This window comes from Coturnix japonica, chromosome 5, assembly GCF_054131305.1.
Source record: "Coturnix japonica strain WE chromosome 5, WE-NBRP24, whole genome shotgun sequence".
NCBI classification, from domain to species: domain Eukaryota; kingdom Metazoa; phylum Chordata; class Aves; order Galliformes; family Phasianidae; genus Coturnix; species Coturnix japonica.
In genome coordinates, this window is record NC_140667.1 from 46,023,184 (window position 1) to 46,037,396 (window position 14,213).

Sequence of the window (14,213 nt, forward strand, 5' to 3'; positions counted from 1 at the left end):
ATTTCCCACCCAGTGCCTTTGAGGGAAAAACAGGCACAGAGAGGTGAAAGAAGTTACACATGGTCACAGAAGGATCCCAGTCCTGATCCATAGCTGCGCTGGCAGGTAATGCCAATTACCTCTCACTAACCACAGGTGTGTCCGTATGAATGGGCTCCTTAAACAATGCCAACAAATAGAACTTCATACTGCTAACTCCCACTTGGTATTATTAAAACTCCATAAAACCTTAGTGCTGGATAAGTTTCACCTTCTCTGTGTTCTCCAGCCACCGATCAGAGGCTTCCAGTTCCTGCAGCACATCAGATTAGAGAGCAATAGCTCATCCAAAGTGCTGTGCATCCATATGGTTGAGCCACAAAGGAAACATACGTGAATATCATACAGGTGAACCAATTCACTTCAGCTACCAAAGAGAACCAAAGCACTGAAGATAAAGTAACAGCCCAGTCCAGTGAAAGCACAAGCTCCGCAAAGATACAGTGGGATTGTTCCCACTGCTGACACCCAGACTCCAAGCTGGCCAGTAGATTCTCAGCAGTACAACACTAACAGATAGCTCCAATCCAGCTGCCGTGCCTGGGACATCATTGACTCAAGGATGAGCTGGTCTGGAGGCTGCTGGTAATAGGAAGGATCAAGGAAGCCCAATCTGCTTTTGCCTTGGAGTCTATCTAATCCCTGTGACTATTTTTTTTTACTAGATGTTTTACCTGCCACAAACTAGAGAGGAAATTTCTAATTCATTGTCTGCACAATTAACTGTCAGCTGAACAGACGGTGTCTCTGCATAGCTTGCAGTTGTGAGGGTCTTTTAATTCCATGTCCTGAGTACACACTGGTGCTCATGATCCGGGATTCATTAGCAAAAACAAACTCTTTCATTAACTAAGGTATGTCAGGGACATGGAGAAATGGAGTAATGCTCATGTGCAAACGTAGTGACACTGAGGGATGTACTGAGTAACTTCCCCAAGTAGCTTCACAGGTGGTGACAATGATGAAACCCTGAGTAGGCATGACAAGTGTGGAGCCAACGCCAAGTGTCCACCATCATTCACCCAAATGAAGGTTGTACACACACATACACAGGAACCGTTTTTCATTAACTGATGCCTGCTGTCAAAAAAAAAAAAAAAAAAAAAAAAAGCCAGGTACATCTATATGTCCATTTTCTGGGTGATGACAGAGATATGGAGAGAAATCTACACGGATCTGAGATCACCCCCCTTCATCAGAAAAACAATATATCATGTATTGTATTGTTAGTGTACATCCAGAGGATGGCCACAGAAATGATCCAAGGGATGGAACACCTGCCCTACAAGGACAGGCTGAGAGAGCTGTTCAGCCTGGAAAAGAGAAGGATTCGAGGAGACCTACTACTGTCCTTTCAGTATCTGAAGGGGGGCTATAAGAAAGAAGGGAACAGGCTCAAAAGCAGGATGTGTTATGACAGGACAAGGGGAAATGGTTTCAAACTAAAAGACCAGAGATTTAGACTGCATGTAAAGGAAAAAGGTTTTATGAGAGTGGTGAGGCAAGAGAAATGGTAGATGCTTCATCTTCTTCTCACGCTGAATGGAGTTTTATGTAAGAAATCTTCCCTAAATTACTACTCCCACTTCCCAACTCCCAGCTCCCCCCAATGTTTACAGCCGTAAGAGGAATGCTAACCATACAGGATGACTTTTACCCTAGTAGGCAGCCAAAATACAACTGTCAGCAACACAGGTGGTGTCTCAGGCAGTGGGGCAAACATCTGGACAACAGTCATCTGTGCACTGCAGGGCAGCAGGGAAGAGCCCTGACACAGAAGCACGGCATTTATCTCTTGCAAGAGCCTTTCTCTGCCTCTAACCAAGATTCCTTTGTCATCCGAGAAGAAGCAACGCAGGCAAATCTCAGGAAACATAAAACCTCATTTGTGCTACAGGAAAACCTGAAACAAAAGTCCTGAGAACTTAATCACTAAAGTAATCCTGACTATGCATTGGCAAAACAATTTTTTTTGTCACCTAAGAGAAGCTTTTTGGCACTGAGTATAAAAGATATTTATGAAGGAGAGGCAGGTGTAACGAGACTCACCCTTGCTTTAAAATATGCACAACAGTGACTGCCAGCCAAAAAACCTGAGCAGGGAAGTTAATGAGTCAAAATTTTCAGAGGTAAAGCTCAGTATTTCCAGGGGTTCTCCATCCTCCCAACAGCTGCACCTTTTATCCAGCTCCAGGGCCAGCTTTCAGGGAGAGCTGCTCCCTGAATCTTTGTGTGCAGACCCTCTGGTCATGCCCACTCCCCAGGAAAGCTCTGACTCTTATATGTACAGACAAGGAAATGGCTCTTACGTTTTGCAGGGCATCTTGATACTGTGGCAGTGAGGACAGCTGTGACTCGGAGTGGTATGGGGACAATCCTTTCCTCAGAGTCCTCAAATCCCCGGTGCTGGACTGCTGCAAAGACAAAAAGAAAACAGGACAAGCTGCATTAGCATCTCCTTTCTTCTGGATTACCTTTTCCCACAATCACCAGCTGTTCCCATAACTTCTATCTGCAACAACAGTTCAAGTGACCATTTGAAATGATGCCTTTCCCGTGCCCACACCTGGAGAAAGCATTCGCAAGAAGCTGGAGGTGAAATTCCCAAAGCCTACACCATTAAATGACAGAGTGAGAAGGCATTTTAATTCTACCTAAGTTCATGCTCGTTAAAACAATAGTAAAGATGCAAATCCACCAGGAGATATTTCTAGATCTTTTTAAAGCAACATCACCTATTCCAGCCACCTGCAGGTGGAGAGCAATGAGTGTTTGTAAACAGTGCTACTGTAACTTACTTAAGCTTGCAAAGGGGGTGTGAAAGCAACAGTTTCTTATTTGGTTATAAATCAGTGTGCAACCACAAGACTTAAGAGGAGCCATGTAAATAGCATGACTCGACAAACCACACAGACAGATGTAATCAGCTGTCTGCACTCAAAGGAAGCATCAGGTGTTAGAGGGGTGCTGAATAATATCAGGACAATAGTATCTGCCTCGTGTTATTTGTTCTCTCGCTCTGTCATTCTGCAATGGGATGGTCTTTGAATAAGAAGAGTTTCTCCTTTCAGAAAGCACAACCCTAAAACATCAACACACAAGTAGCCAAAATCAAGGGCCTGGGAGAAGATTATATCTTTTTATTACAAATAAACATCCTCATTAACTTAACCTTTTTTTTTGAGAATATAAAGTAATGCACTGTCCTTCATTTTAAAGCCATAAAATCATGACCTGTTAGATTTTTATGTTCCATTAAGACTTCTGGCTTGCATCTGCTGCAGAAATGATGTTTTCCACTTCAAAAGAACCAAAGAAAAACCACTGGAGCAATAAAATTTAACGGGAAGTCTCATAAATCAGCTCAACTATATATAAAAAAACCCTTCAGTAACCCCAAAGGCCTGACCATAACCAAGGCTTTAGGGACAGTGGCTGTGCACAGACCTCAGAAGTATGGAAAGTTTGTTTCTTGCCCCCTTTGCACAGAGAAGAATCGGTGCACTCAGAGTGGGTACTTAGTTTTCTACTGGTGTTAAAAATCATTTCCTTGTAGCCAGATGGTCTGTTAAGTGCCAGTTCAGCTTTTGTGTTACCTCAGAATGCTCTTTTCTTTCATGAGCATTCTGACCCACACATCCTATTGGCTTTCATTTTACAAGCTGTGAGGATGACAGTTTTCAAGAAAGTCATCACAAGAAATGGATGCTAGCCCTGCATCACCTGATGTACTAGGAAATTTCACATAGAGGCATGATTTTAGCTTAGGGGATGTTTAGGATTCCTTGGATTTGCAAGGCAGCATCAGAGAAGACCACGGCCTACACTTTGTTTGCATTTCACAACAGAGTCTGAAACAGAAAGATGTGCAGAAGAAGCCAACTCCTTCTGTATACAAGAAGACCAGAACAAAAATGAGTTCTCTTCAGCACAGTAAATAATTTCAAAGGTCAGAAGGAAGGAAAGAAAGATGGTGACCAGACCAACTTCAATTTGACTTAAATTGGTTCAAACTGTGTTGGTAAATACACAGATACAGTCAAAACCCTGTTCAAACGAGTGTTTCTAATGGATTAGTTCAGTTGCTTTTTTTAAACAAAACCCATTTAAGACAGTGAATCTGCGTGTGACAAAACTATTGTTAGGTTGTTTCAGCAACTAATGCTGATGAATCTGATCTAATGCACTCAGTTTGATGGAATGATCCCCACTGAGTTCAATGAACATCAAAATAAGCCCTTAATTAAAGAGTAGGGAAGGAAAAAAAAAAGGGAGGGGTGGGGGGGAGCAAAGAAAGAACAAAAAGGAAATCTAAGAAACAAAAAGGTTTGACAGAGAAATACTCAGAAGAGGAATGGGGTGAATTCAGTAGGGCAAGAGAAATCACTGCCTTCCATTATTCATAACATGTCTGTATTGGAGATGACCAAAGAACCACTTTTTCCCTACTGCTGTCAGAAGGGTTTCCTACTTTTCCTACTGCTGTCAGCAGGACATCCAGTCCCCTCCAGGAGCACTCCACTCAATGCAGTTTTACTTCTGCACTTTTTAGGATGCATTTCAAATTGCACTGAGAAGTTTTTACAACAACCTAACAGTCCCAGTTCTGCACTACTTATTTTTCTCGAATTAAAAGCAAAAGGGTATTTTTTTTTCTTTTTGCCATAGAAGGAAAATAGCTTTTTCTTCTTTTTAAATTAAAATAGTGTAGCAATGCATATTTATCAGACCTCTCTAAACATTTATATGTTCATTGGGCTTGGCTATCAGTGTTGGAGCTAACCAGAGAAAGAAAGTGAAGCCCTTATTAAAAAGCAATATGACTAATGATGCATCAGAATGAGTAGCCATTACTCCACTTAAGCCTAAATTAAAAATCCTGGTATTTGCATTGTCAATTCATTCACAAAATGAAATCTCTTATTACCTTACCCAGTTTTCATTACGGAGATGTAAGTGGAACCCAAATTGCTTTTCCAGTCGGAACAGCATTAAAAGTACAATCGCTGATCATCCCCGTTCATCATCACTGTTAGAGATTATCTCAATTAATGTGCAACACATCTATAATAAATTACCTTTCAGGTAAAATCACTTCCTTTGTCACAGAATCATAGGATCACCAAGTTTGGAAAAGACCTCTAACATCATTCAGTCCTATCACCCACCTATCACCAATATTCCCCATTAAACCACATTGTCACCTACCCTTACCAGCTGATGAGCACAGGGACAAGCCTGCATACCACCCTGACAGCACCGATAGCTTCACAGCTGTCCCTCAGACACAATAACTCTTTATTATCTGGAAATAAGGAGGTGACATTTATTGCTGTATTTTTCAGTTAGGCAGAACTTGAACTCACCTCGGAATATACTGCTGTTGGACCAAAGCCTGAGATCTTTGTCAGCCCTGCTAATACAGAGATAGACCTAAATATGCCCCTCCTGACAGGGAAAGAATTTTACCTACACACGTCAGTGAGAAAAGAATATAACCAAGAAACCATATTTTTATTAAAAATGAACTGCAAACCCACCTTTCTTTCTCCCTAGAAAACAGAAGAAATTGGATGACTGCCATGGGTGGAAAGTGGCAGGTATTTTCCATATGAAATAGCTTTTTGTTTCAACATCTTAGTTAGAAGTGAAGGCGCTTAGCAAGCCCTAGAATTACATTCAATAAAAGTAATTAAAAATAAATAAAAAGCAAACACTTGTGCCTATCAAAGCCTCCTATTCTTCTATCAGGGAGAATAAATGGTAGCCTTTGACTTTTTGACCTGATGTGCTGAGTGATTCAATTTGAAAATAACACAAATAACACAGGAAGATGGATGGTGCTTGTGGTATTTTAAGGTCAAGTTATTATGAAGAAACATTTATTTTCCTTTCTGTTTCTGTCCAGTAAAGTCAGATCAGTGCTACAGCCATGTTAAACCAACTGTGAAGATAAAGTGGTGAAAACCTATAGACAAGTCAGACAAATTATCTTTTCTGTTACATTTCAGCGTTACTTCTGCTGGAAGGGAGAAAAGAAAGAAGATAGACATTTAATTCTGCAACACTTTGATGTAACAAAATGGACTGCTCTCAACAGAAGTCAAATGCAGCAAGAAGCAGAAATTTTCTTGACAGATTCTTTCAGCATTTATGAAAGATGTTAGCAAAAAAAAAAATAACACAACCCAGAACGATTTCAATTAGGATTATGTGCTGAAGTGGCTGAGAAAAATTAAAAAGCGACACTGTCAGCTTCCAGTAATTCATGAATTAGCATTCAAAATAGGGTCGTTACATAAGTAGCCTTTAATTGAAAACACTATTTTCTCCTTTCGCTAAGTCATTACAGCTGAAGGCTGAACAGAGGTTAAAAAAGAAAGAGCAATCATAAATGATCAGTTTGACTCTGTGCTCCAGGGAAATATTAAAGCCCTTACTAAGAACCACAGCTTCTTTTCTCTCCTGGAACACGGGGTCACCTTGCAGCAACTCAGGTGTGCACCCACAAGCACCTTGTGCCTCTGAGAACCCCAAATGGGAGCTTGACAGGTGTGATGTGATGCTGGATTGCTGGAGACCCATGTCCTCCCAGTGTGCAGCAGGAGCCAGAAGTCCTGCTGGAACCTGAGGCTATGGCTGAGCACCTGATATCATCTTGTGCCACTTCTTCTTAACTCATCCATAATCTTCAGCCCAGTGAAAGCTTCCACTCCTGGTCCTCGTGCCACTAAGTACCAATTCAAAGGCCAGGTTTCATACAAAGCCTCATCCAACTCTTTTCTGTTTAACTCAGGGAAGTCCCTCAATGAAGAGAAAGGGAAACACATCCAGTACTAAGAGCAAGATCAACCCCACGTGAGTCAACAACTGCAGGCTGCCCAGAGAAGTTCAAAGGCCTTATGACAATCAGCATTTCCTACATCTGGCACTAAGTGCAAGAGACAGTAGATTACATGCACATATAATTTATTAAGAATAAATAATGCCCTGGGAGGTGGGGGAGTCACTATCCTTGGAAGTGTTCAAGAAATATGAAGATGTGGCCCCGATAGATGTGGTTAGTGGGCATGAGAGGGTGGGTTGAGCTTGGACTGGAGGATCTTAGAGGTCTTTTCCAACCCTGATGATCCTATTATTCTAATTTAAACATAATGGTGAAACTGGTATTTATATTATACAGCAAGCACCCCATAGTGACTATGTATGTCCATAAGAACTTGGGCTTACAATTTCCTACGTGAAAAACCGTACATGAAAAAAATATATCATTCTTCATATTCTACATCTACCCATAAACCTTCGGTGGAAAGTCTGATGAAAAACTCTTCTGAAGCCTTGGCTTTTGGTTATGTTTGTGAAGACAAAAAGGAAGGAGGTTTTATTTCAGCACTGTGAGTCAGGCTGCCTTCAGCTTTATGGACTGCTGTACTGCCCATTACCTGAATTACTTGCTTGTCACTGCAGTATAAATACTTAAACCTACTGACAGCAATTTTCTACACCATAATTGTCCCAGTAATTGAAACTGCATCAATTCTGACACTCAGCAACCCACTGTTTGCAACTGTGTAATTAAATGGAAGGTTTAGCTCAAAATCTTTTCCTCTTATTCCAAACACACGCTGCTCCTGAAGTAATTTACCTAGAAATACCAACGTCTCATGTGGGTAAATGCCTTTGATTTGTAGCTGGTCAAAACTCAAGATTTTACTAATAAACATCTTTTGCACAAGTATAAATGGAAATAAAAAATAATTAGAGGCATATTTAATACATTCAGATGATTAAAACATGGAACCGGCCCACATTAGTATGTGAAAGAACAAGCAACCAGAGCCCCCATCAACCAGCACCAGAATTGAGAGGCAGCCCCCACATCCAAAAAGCTGTTTGTGGATGCACTAGCTATCTCTACCTTACTGAAATTTCGTGGCAAGCTGTTGCAGTCAGTCAGCTAGAAGGGAACAGAAGAACATTATATAGACATTCAGAACCTTAAACAACAACAAGATACTTTAACATCTTGGGTTAATTTCTGCCTGTACCACAGATCACCAAAATAAGCAGTTCTTACATGCAACATTTGACATAGATATTACTACCATTTGAATTTCAACCCCATTTTCCCATATTAATGAATGAAGTCTTGCAGAAACTATTATTATCAGCACAAACATTAACATCTTATTATCCCAATTTTGAGCATGGTGATTCCAAATAAAGTTGACTAAGTTCAAGCACCTTGATTTTACTCACAACTACAGATGTTTTAACAGACCCACAGAGCTGAACGGCACTATCAGAATAAACCAGACTGTAAAGAGCACCAGGTCCAAGTTCTCCGAAGTCCAGCAGAGCAGCTCTTCACGTTGTTGAGGTAAAGCAAAGCAGAAACACATCTCAAACTAAGCAAAAGAAATGCTGCAATAAGTCAGCAGAGAACCTGGTGGCTTAGCACACAACTGCTGATCCTTCTGCTGAACATCCCCTATTGCATCGCCTTGCACAAAGATTGCCCCTTTATCTCATTAGCCGATGTTTTAGGGTCTCATGCACCAGGAAGTCGAGGGATGTGCCATTTCACTGTGTGAAGCTAGGCAATAATTGAATTCCAGCTCTGTAATTGCAGTTATCACTGCAAGACATTCAAGCAAAAATAAGCTCAGTAAAGCACACATCTGACTTTAAGTATACATGAAGAGTCCCATTAGCTCCAATGGCATTTATCAGGCAAGCTGGAAACCACACACGTGAGAAAGCAATTAAAAAAAAAATCAACGTGTTCAGTTTCTTAAGAACTCTGCAAACAAGAAAAAAAAATAAAGAACAAGATTAAAACTATTTAACATATTTCATGTCATACGAGCTTTCAGTAACAGGAGAGATTAAATTCCTTTACACTGGCTCATAACCCTGTTGTATACACAGCACACCCTGAGATCGTTCCTTATGCTGGTGGTAAAGGCCTTGGAGGACCATCATGTTCCAATCACCTCATTTCCCAATTCCCTCTCTGGTGCTCAACCGATAGGTCACAAACATAGCTCAGGAATAAGCACCCCACTCCCACTGCTGCTCAGATTCTCCTCCCTTATCATGAACTGCATGTGTACAAGTTGTTGGGGCAAAGCAGCAGATTTCATCTGCTTGCAGTGGTAAAAAAAACTTGAATTCTCTATTGCTGGGGGAACTAACATTTTGGGAAAGGCTTAATAAATACCTCTGTAGCAACTGAGGCGAGAACTTCAGCACACTGTTAATATTCAAGAGTGTCTGAATCTTTTTCCTCTTGTTTTTGACCAGCAGAGAAAGATCAGCCCTGTAAGTCATGGGAGGCTCAGATAATCAGCTCAAACCAAACTGCAGTATATAATTATAATCACACAACTGGTAGGTTTTGCTCAAGAGAGGACAAGGGCTTGCACAGCTGAGATTCAAGAAGTACAGCCAATAACCCAGATAGAAATGCAGCTCAATAGTTAACATGCCAGATAGAGCTATAAGCTCTGACATTCCACGTAGCCCTCGTCTGGTCTGTGGCTTGTAAGCAATAAGTTTAGGAGTCACAGACTAATGGAGCCCATCCGAGGCTCATTAGCAGCAAAATCAGTCTCTTCATTAGTAAATCAATGGAGAAGCTAAGGAATGCTGCCCCAGTTGCACTGTGTGAGTACATGTAGATGTGAATGTACCATTATCCAAATAAACTCAAGATCATGCCTTCATAACACCTTGGATTTTCTCTTCTCAGCTCTGCTCCAGGCTAGAGGCGAAAGGGAAGCCCCACAGCTCCTGGCAGAAACCTGGCCAAAGCACTGCAGATGGGGTTTCACATACCCTGTAGAATAAAAGGGCTGGGAGTAAGGACAGCAGAGACCTAAATCCCCTGCAGGCTTTACCTTACACTGCAACCAAGCTGGTCAAGCACTTTGCTGGCCATTCCTCTTCTCTTTTTAAGCAGCGCTCAAGGCAGAATGGAAACTCAAGCTCCTCTCTTCTAGCAGAACACTCAAGTATGCAAACCACTTTGCTGCACCAGAGCAAAACAGGTGGGAACAATCAGCTGAAACAAGTCTGATTCTTGAGGAGATAGTCTGAGTGTTCTTCAAAAGCCTGCTGCATAGTTCTAGATTTGCATTTTTGACTTTATGAAAAGCAAAACAAAACTGGAAACATACAGCTTTGGCTAAAGTCTCCCTTTTTTTAATCAAAAAGTAAAGAAAGTTAGCACCTTTTCTATACTCCCCAGGTTGTTTTCAGAGAGCAGGCACTGAATTTCTTGAGCCTGTCTACAATTCAGCACTGAACTTATTCCAAAAGTCTGTTTTTTAAGCATCTAATGCTTAGTTTCTCTTTGAAATAATTTTTCAGCCTTTATCAGGCTGACTGATCACTGAGAGACTGTGTTCTTTGAACCACTCTACATGCCATAAAGGCACAAAATAATGTTACTTCATAGCCCAATCTAGCTTTAATTAACAGATTTTTTTTCCGCAATCCTGTTCTCCTAAGTAGACAAAAGTGGAATCTGGGGAAACTGTTACAAAACTGGTTAAACACAGGATCTGACTAATCCTGTATTTCACAGCTGGATGTTGAACTGAGCCTCATTAAACCCAATGTTCTTGCTCACCCAGAACAGAAACAAATGGGGCATGGAAGATCTCTGTGTGTCTAAGTCTCCCTCATACTCACACTATTACACAGCAATAGAAAATCTCCAAATTTTGCAGAGTGCAACAGAGAACGTCTAGTAACTATGTGGTTCTGTATGAGCTACACCCCAAAAAAGAGTGGAATTCTGTAGGAAGTCCTTATTTACTTGAAATGAACATTCAGATGAGGACCCAAATGAGCATCTTCTTTTTGATTAATTATAATTAGTACGCAGCTAAACATTTACACAGTGCACGCAAACAGGAATACAGTAACTCAGGGCATGTCATCTTCAGTATTCTGAATTCAAATGGAGACTAAATGCATTTCATGTCTGACTCGCTCTCCATTACAAAAAAAAATCCTATTTCCCTTGTGATACCTCAAATTAAAGCAATTATCCCTCTCACATACCAACACCAGGTAGGCATCAGGGAAATAAGACAGGTTTGTAATTTTGCTCCATTGTGGTGAGCACCCGCAGCACTTCAGCACATGTAATAACCTCACAATGAACCTGCAAAGCTGTGGTTCAAGGAGAGGCCCCAGTGTGAGGACCCGATCCCAGCCCTGAGAAAAGTGAACAAGCAGGAACTGTTAACGGCAGGCTTTAGTACGCAACAGAGTGATCATAAAAAAAGGGAAGAAACTGCAGCCTGATTCTCCTGTAGCCAGCCAGCACACTACATGCAATTCCTTCCTCTCCTCCATTCTCCAGGAAGAGACCAAACTCCACTGAACTGCATTTACATCCTTATCCTTTTTAGTACCATTGACCCCTAAGCTCCCTGAAATCCTGGGGTCCATTTTCTCCTCCTCATTTTCAGAACAATATGCCAGAAATTGCTTGCTGGGTGTATGGTTGTGCCAAGAGTACAGAACTCAGGCTGAGCGCACAGCTTCTTTAAAAGAAGGCTAAGCACAATTTCCAGGTTTTTGTATTGGTGTACAAAGGGTCTCCCAGGGATACTCTCAATCCCCATCAGCAGGCAGACAGACTCTGAAGTGCTGGTAATACTGAAGTCTATGTGGTGATTTAATTAAATACTTAGATGGTCCTGATAACTCCCCAGGGTTTTCCCCTCCCTGGAGAAGATTTTTTCCTGTTTCTGCTCAGCACAAGGGCTCCTGTCATTCTTCCTTAAAGAAACATCAGAATCTCATTGTTAAATGCGTCTGGTCACTCACTGCTGCCCTGATTATCTGCTCCCTCCAAGCTGGGCTTTCTGAATCCAAGGTATGTAACATGCCCTGGGCATCTTTGAGTAGGAAAATGCTTCCAGCATACCCACCATGAAGGGAAAATCTAGACTAGGATCAACAGAAATACATCAAGCTCACATTGCACAGGATTTCACTGCAAGAAGTGAGAAGAGTGGATGAGCCCGTGAAGCCTATACATTCTGAATTTTAAGCTCTAAGCGCCTATTTCTTACCATCATACAGAATGATCTGAAAATATAAAATAACGTGAACGATGGCCAAAAGTTCATCACTGTTATTACCTCTAAAACACATGCATTAGTTACAAAACTGTCCAGAACTGACCTTTGGAGCTCCCAACGCTGTTAAATACAGGTTTCTCCAATCTTGAGGGAAAAGCATGTAATTACCAATTCATTTTTAGTTTAAGGGGCAGCGTGAGGTGGCTTAAAGGGTTTATTTTTGACTCGGGCACTTACAGCTCAGCAACAAAAAGCAAACGTGATCTCTCATCACAGGGGCTGTATCTCAGTAATATGGAAGGTCCCCTCATCTCCCTATTAAAAGGCTGCAATGGAAAGTTCAGCTCTCCAGCATATTTCCCTCAAAGACACAGAGGAAAAACAGGACTTCTCACACACGCTGTGGAACAGATTAAATCCCTGCACACAGCAGAATGCAGCGTGCTGCTTCCCTGGAGAATTTCAAACAATAAAAGGGATGCCTGAGAAGCTCTCCACAGCCAACACCCAACGTTCCTGTGAGCTTACGTCCTCGTTCTTTGCACCTCAACTAAAACTTGAGAAAATAAAGTCGTCAGTTAAACCTACACACAAGAAACATATTTGGATCACTCTTCTCTTATAAAAGGAAGCTGGAAACCAGCCAGGGATTGCCACCACACCTTGCCATTCAAAATGCTGGCCGTGGTGCGGTTGCACAGAGGCTCCCTGGGAGCACAGCATGAGCCGCTCCCCTTACTTGGTCCTGTGTTTGCAGGACAGAAACCAGCTCCACTTGTAAGAAGGGTTGGCCCTACCAGCTCCAGAACACTGTGAGGTCCTTACTGCTGGGGTTATACCACAGACATCCACCTTCTCAGTAGTGGCATTTGGTACAAAATCTCTCCAACCAATATAAACCAGGCAACAAGATCTGTGTGTTGTTAGAACTGCTGCCAGGGGTTTTGCCAGCACAGTGGTGCCATTTACAAGTGCCGCTTTCTAGATAACACAGCCACGCCACCTAAACAACATAGTCTAAATCTAAGTCCAAAACCATATCAAACTAGAGCCATTTCTCCACAGAGAAAGGAGGATGAGAAGAGCAGCGATTACTGATGGGTTAAGCAATTTGAGAAGAAGTTCGTTTCCCAACTTCCCAATTTCTTTCCTACAAAGCAAAAAAAGTGAAGACAAAACAAAACGTCCCTATATGGCTATCATAAATCATAAATAACATTCACTTCTCCATTTACTTTCCTCCTACCGCAAAGCGCAGCTCATGAGAGATGGCACTTCCTTACCACACAAGAGAAGCAACAGCCTTCTCCATTAATCTCTTCCAATGAATTACCAGAGGAAGAATCACAGCACGCTTGTGTGGTGTTAACATGCACCATGCAAGGCAGCAACTCCAGCACATGTTGGGAAGCTCCCAGATCTCTCACCAAGCTCTTGCTTGAGGCATCGAGCTTGCCAGAAATTTGAGAAGCATCTGGACATCTCTCATTCATATGGTCTGATTTTGAGTGGTCCTGTGTGGAGCCAGGAGTTGGACTCGAGGATCCTCACAGATCCCTTCCAACTCGGATATTCTATGATTCTATGACCCTTGCACATGAAGATCATCATAGCACTGTCTCACCAGCCAGACACCAAAGAAGATAAAGTAACAAATCTCACTCAGGATGCATCAGCCAGCAGAGGTGCACTGTCTCACGAGTCACTGTAATATAAATCCTCCCATCAAGCTCACAATATCATTTGCAGCACCAGGCTTCTCAGGTTTCTCTAAACGAAGCACTATTTTAACTCTATGTTTAGCACTTGGAAAGTAGCCAGGAAGACTTCCACAACCACCACTGATTTGTTAATCCTTTAATGCACAGGCACTGTTTGTTACTTAGGATGTCAGGTTTCATCACTCCTCAGCACAGCGGTGATAGAACTTCTTGACATCAGACTGCAAATATTATTGCAATGTCAATACTCCCAGGGAGGAAGCCAGGCTGAGTTAAAATGTGACTTTGGTGTTGACAAGCCAGTTTGCCATTGCCGAGTTCAAGCTGCCAGGATCACCGGGCAACTTCA

General features: G+C 41.8%; 1 protein-coding gene across 2 annotated transcripts in view; it reads right to left on the reverse strand.

The window, feature by feature from the left end:
* CCDC85C (coiled-coil domain containing 85C) overlaps positions 1–14,213 on the reverse strand; it is a 94,479-nt gene that overhangs the window by 19,973 nt on the left and 60,293 nt on the right. The window contains exons 3-4 of one of the 2 annotated variants that reach the window (XM_015865550.3): positions 7,958–7,996; positions 2,349–2,453 (exon numbers count right to left, since the gene is read on the reverse strand). In XM_015865550.3, coding sequence (XP_015721036.2) covers positions 2,349–2,453; positions 7,958–7,996 — 144 coding nt within the window. The remainder of the gene's footprint in view (positions 1–2,348; positions 2,454–7,957; positions 7,997–14,213) is intronic. The other variant, XM_015865553.3, reaches the window with a different exon arrangement.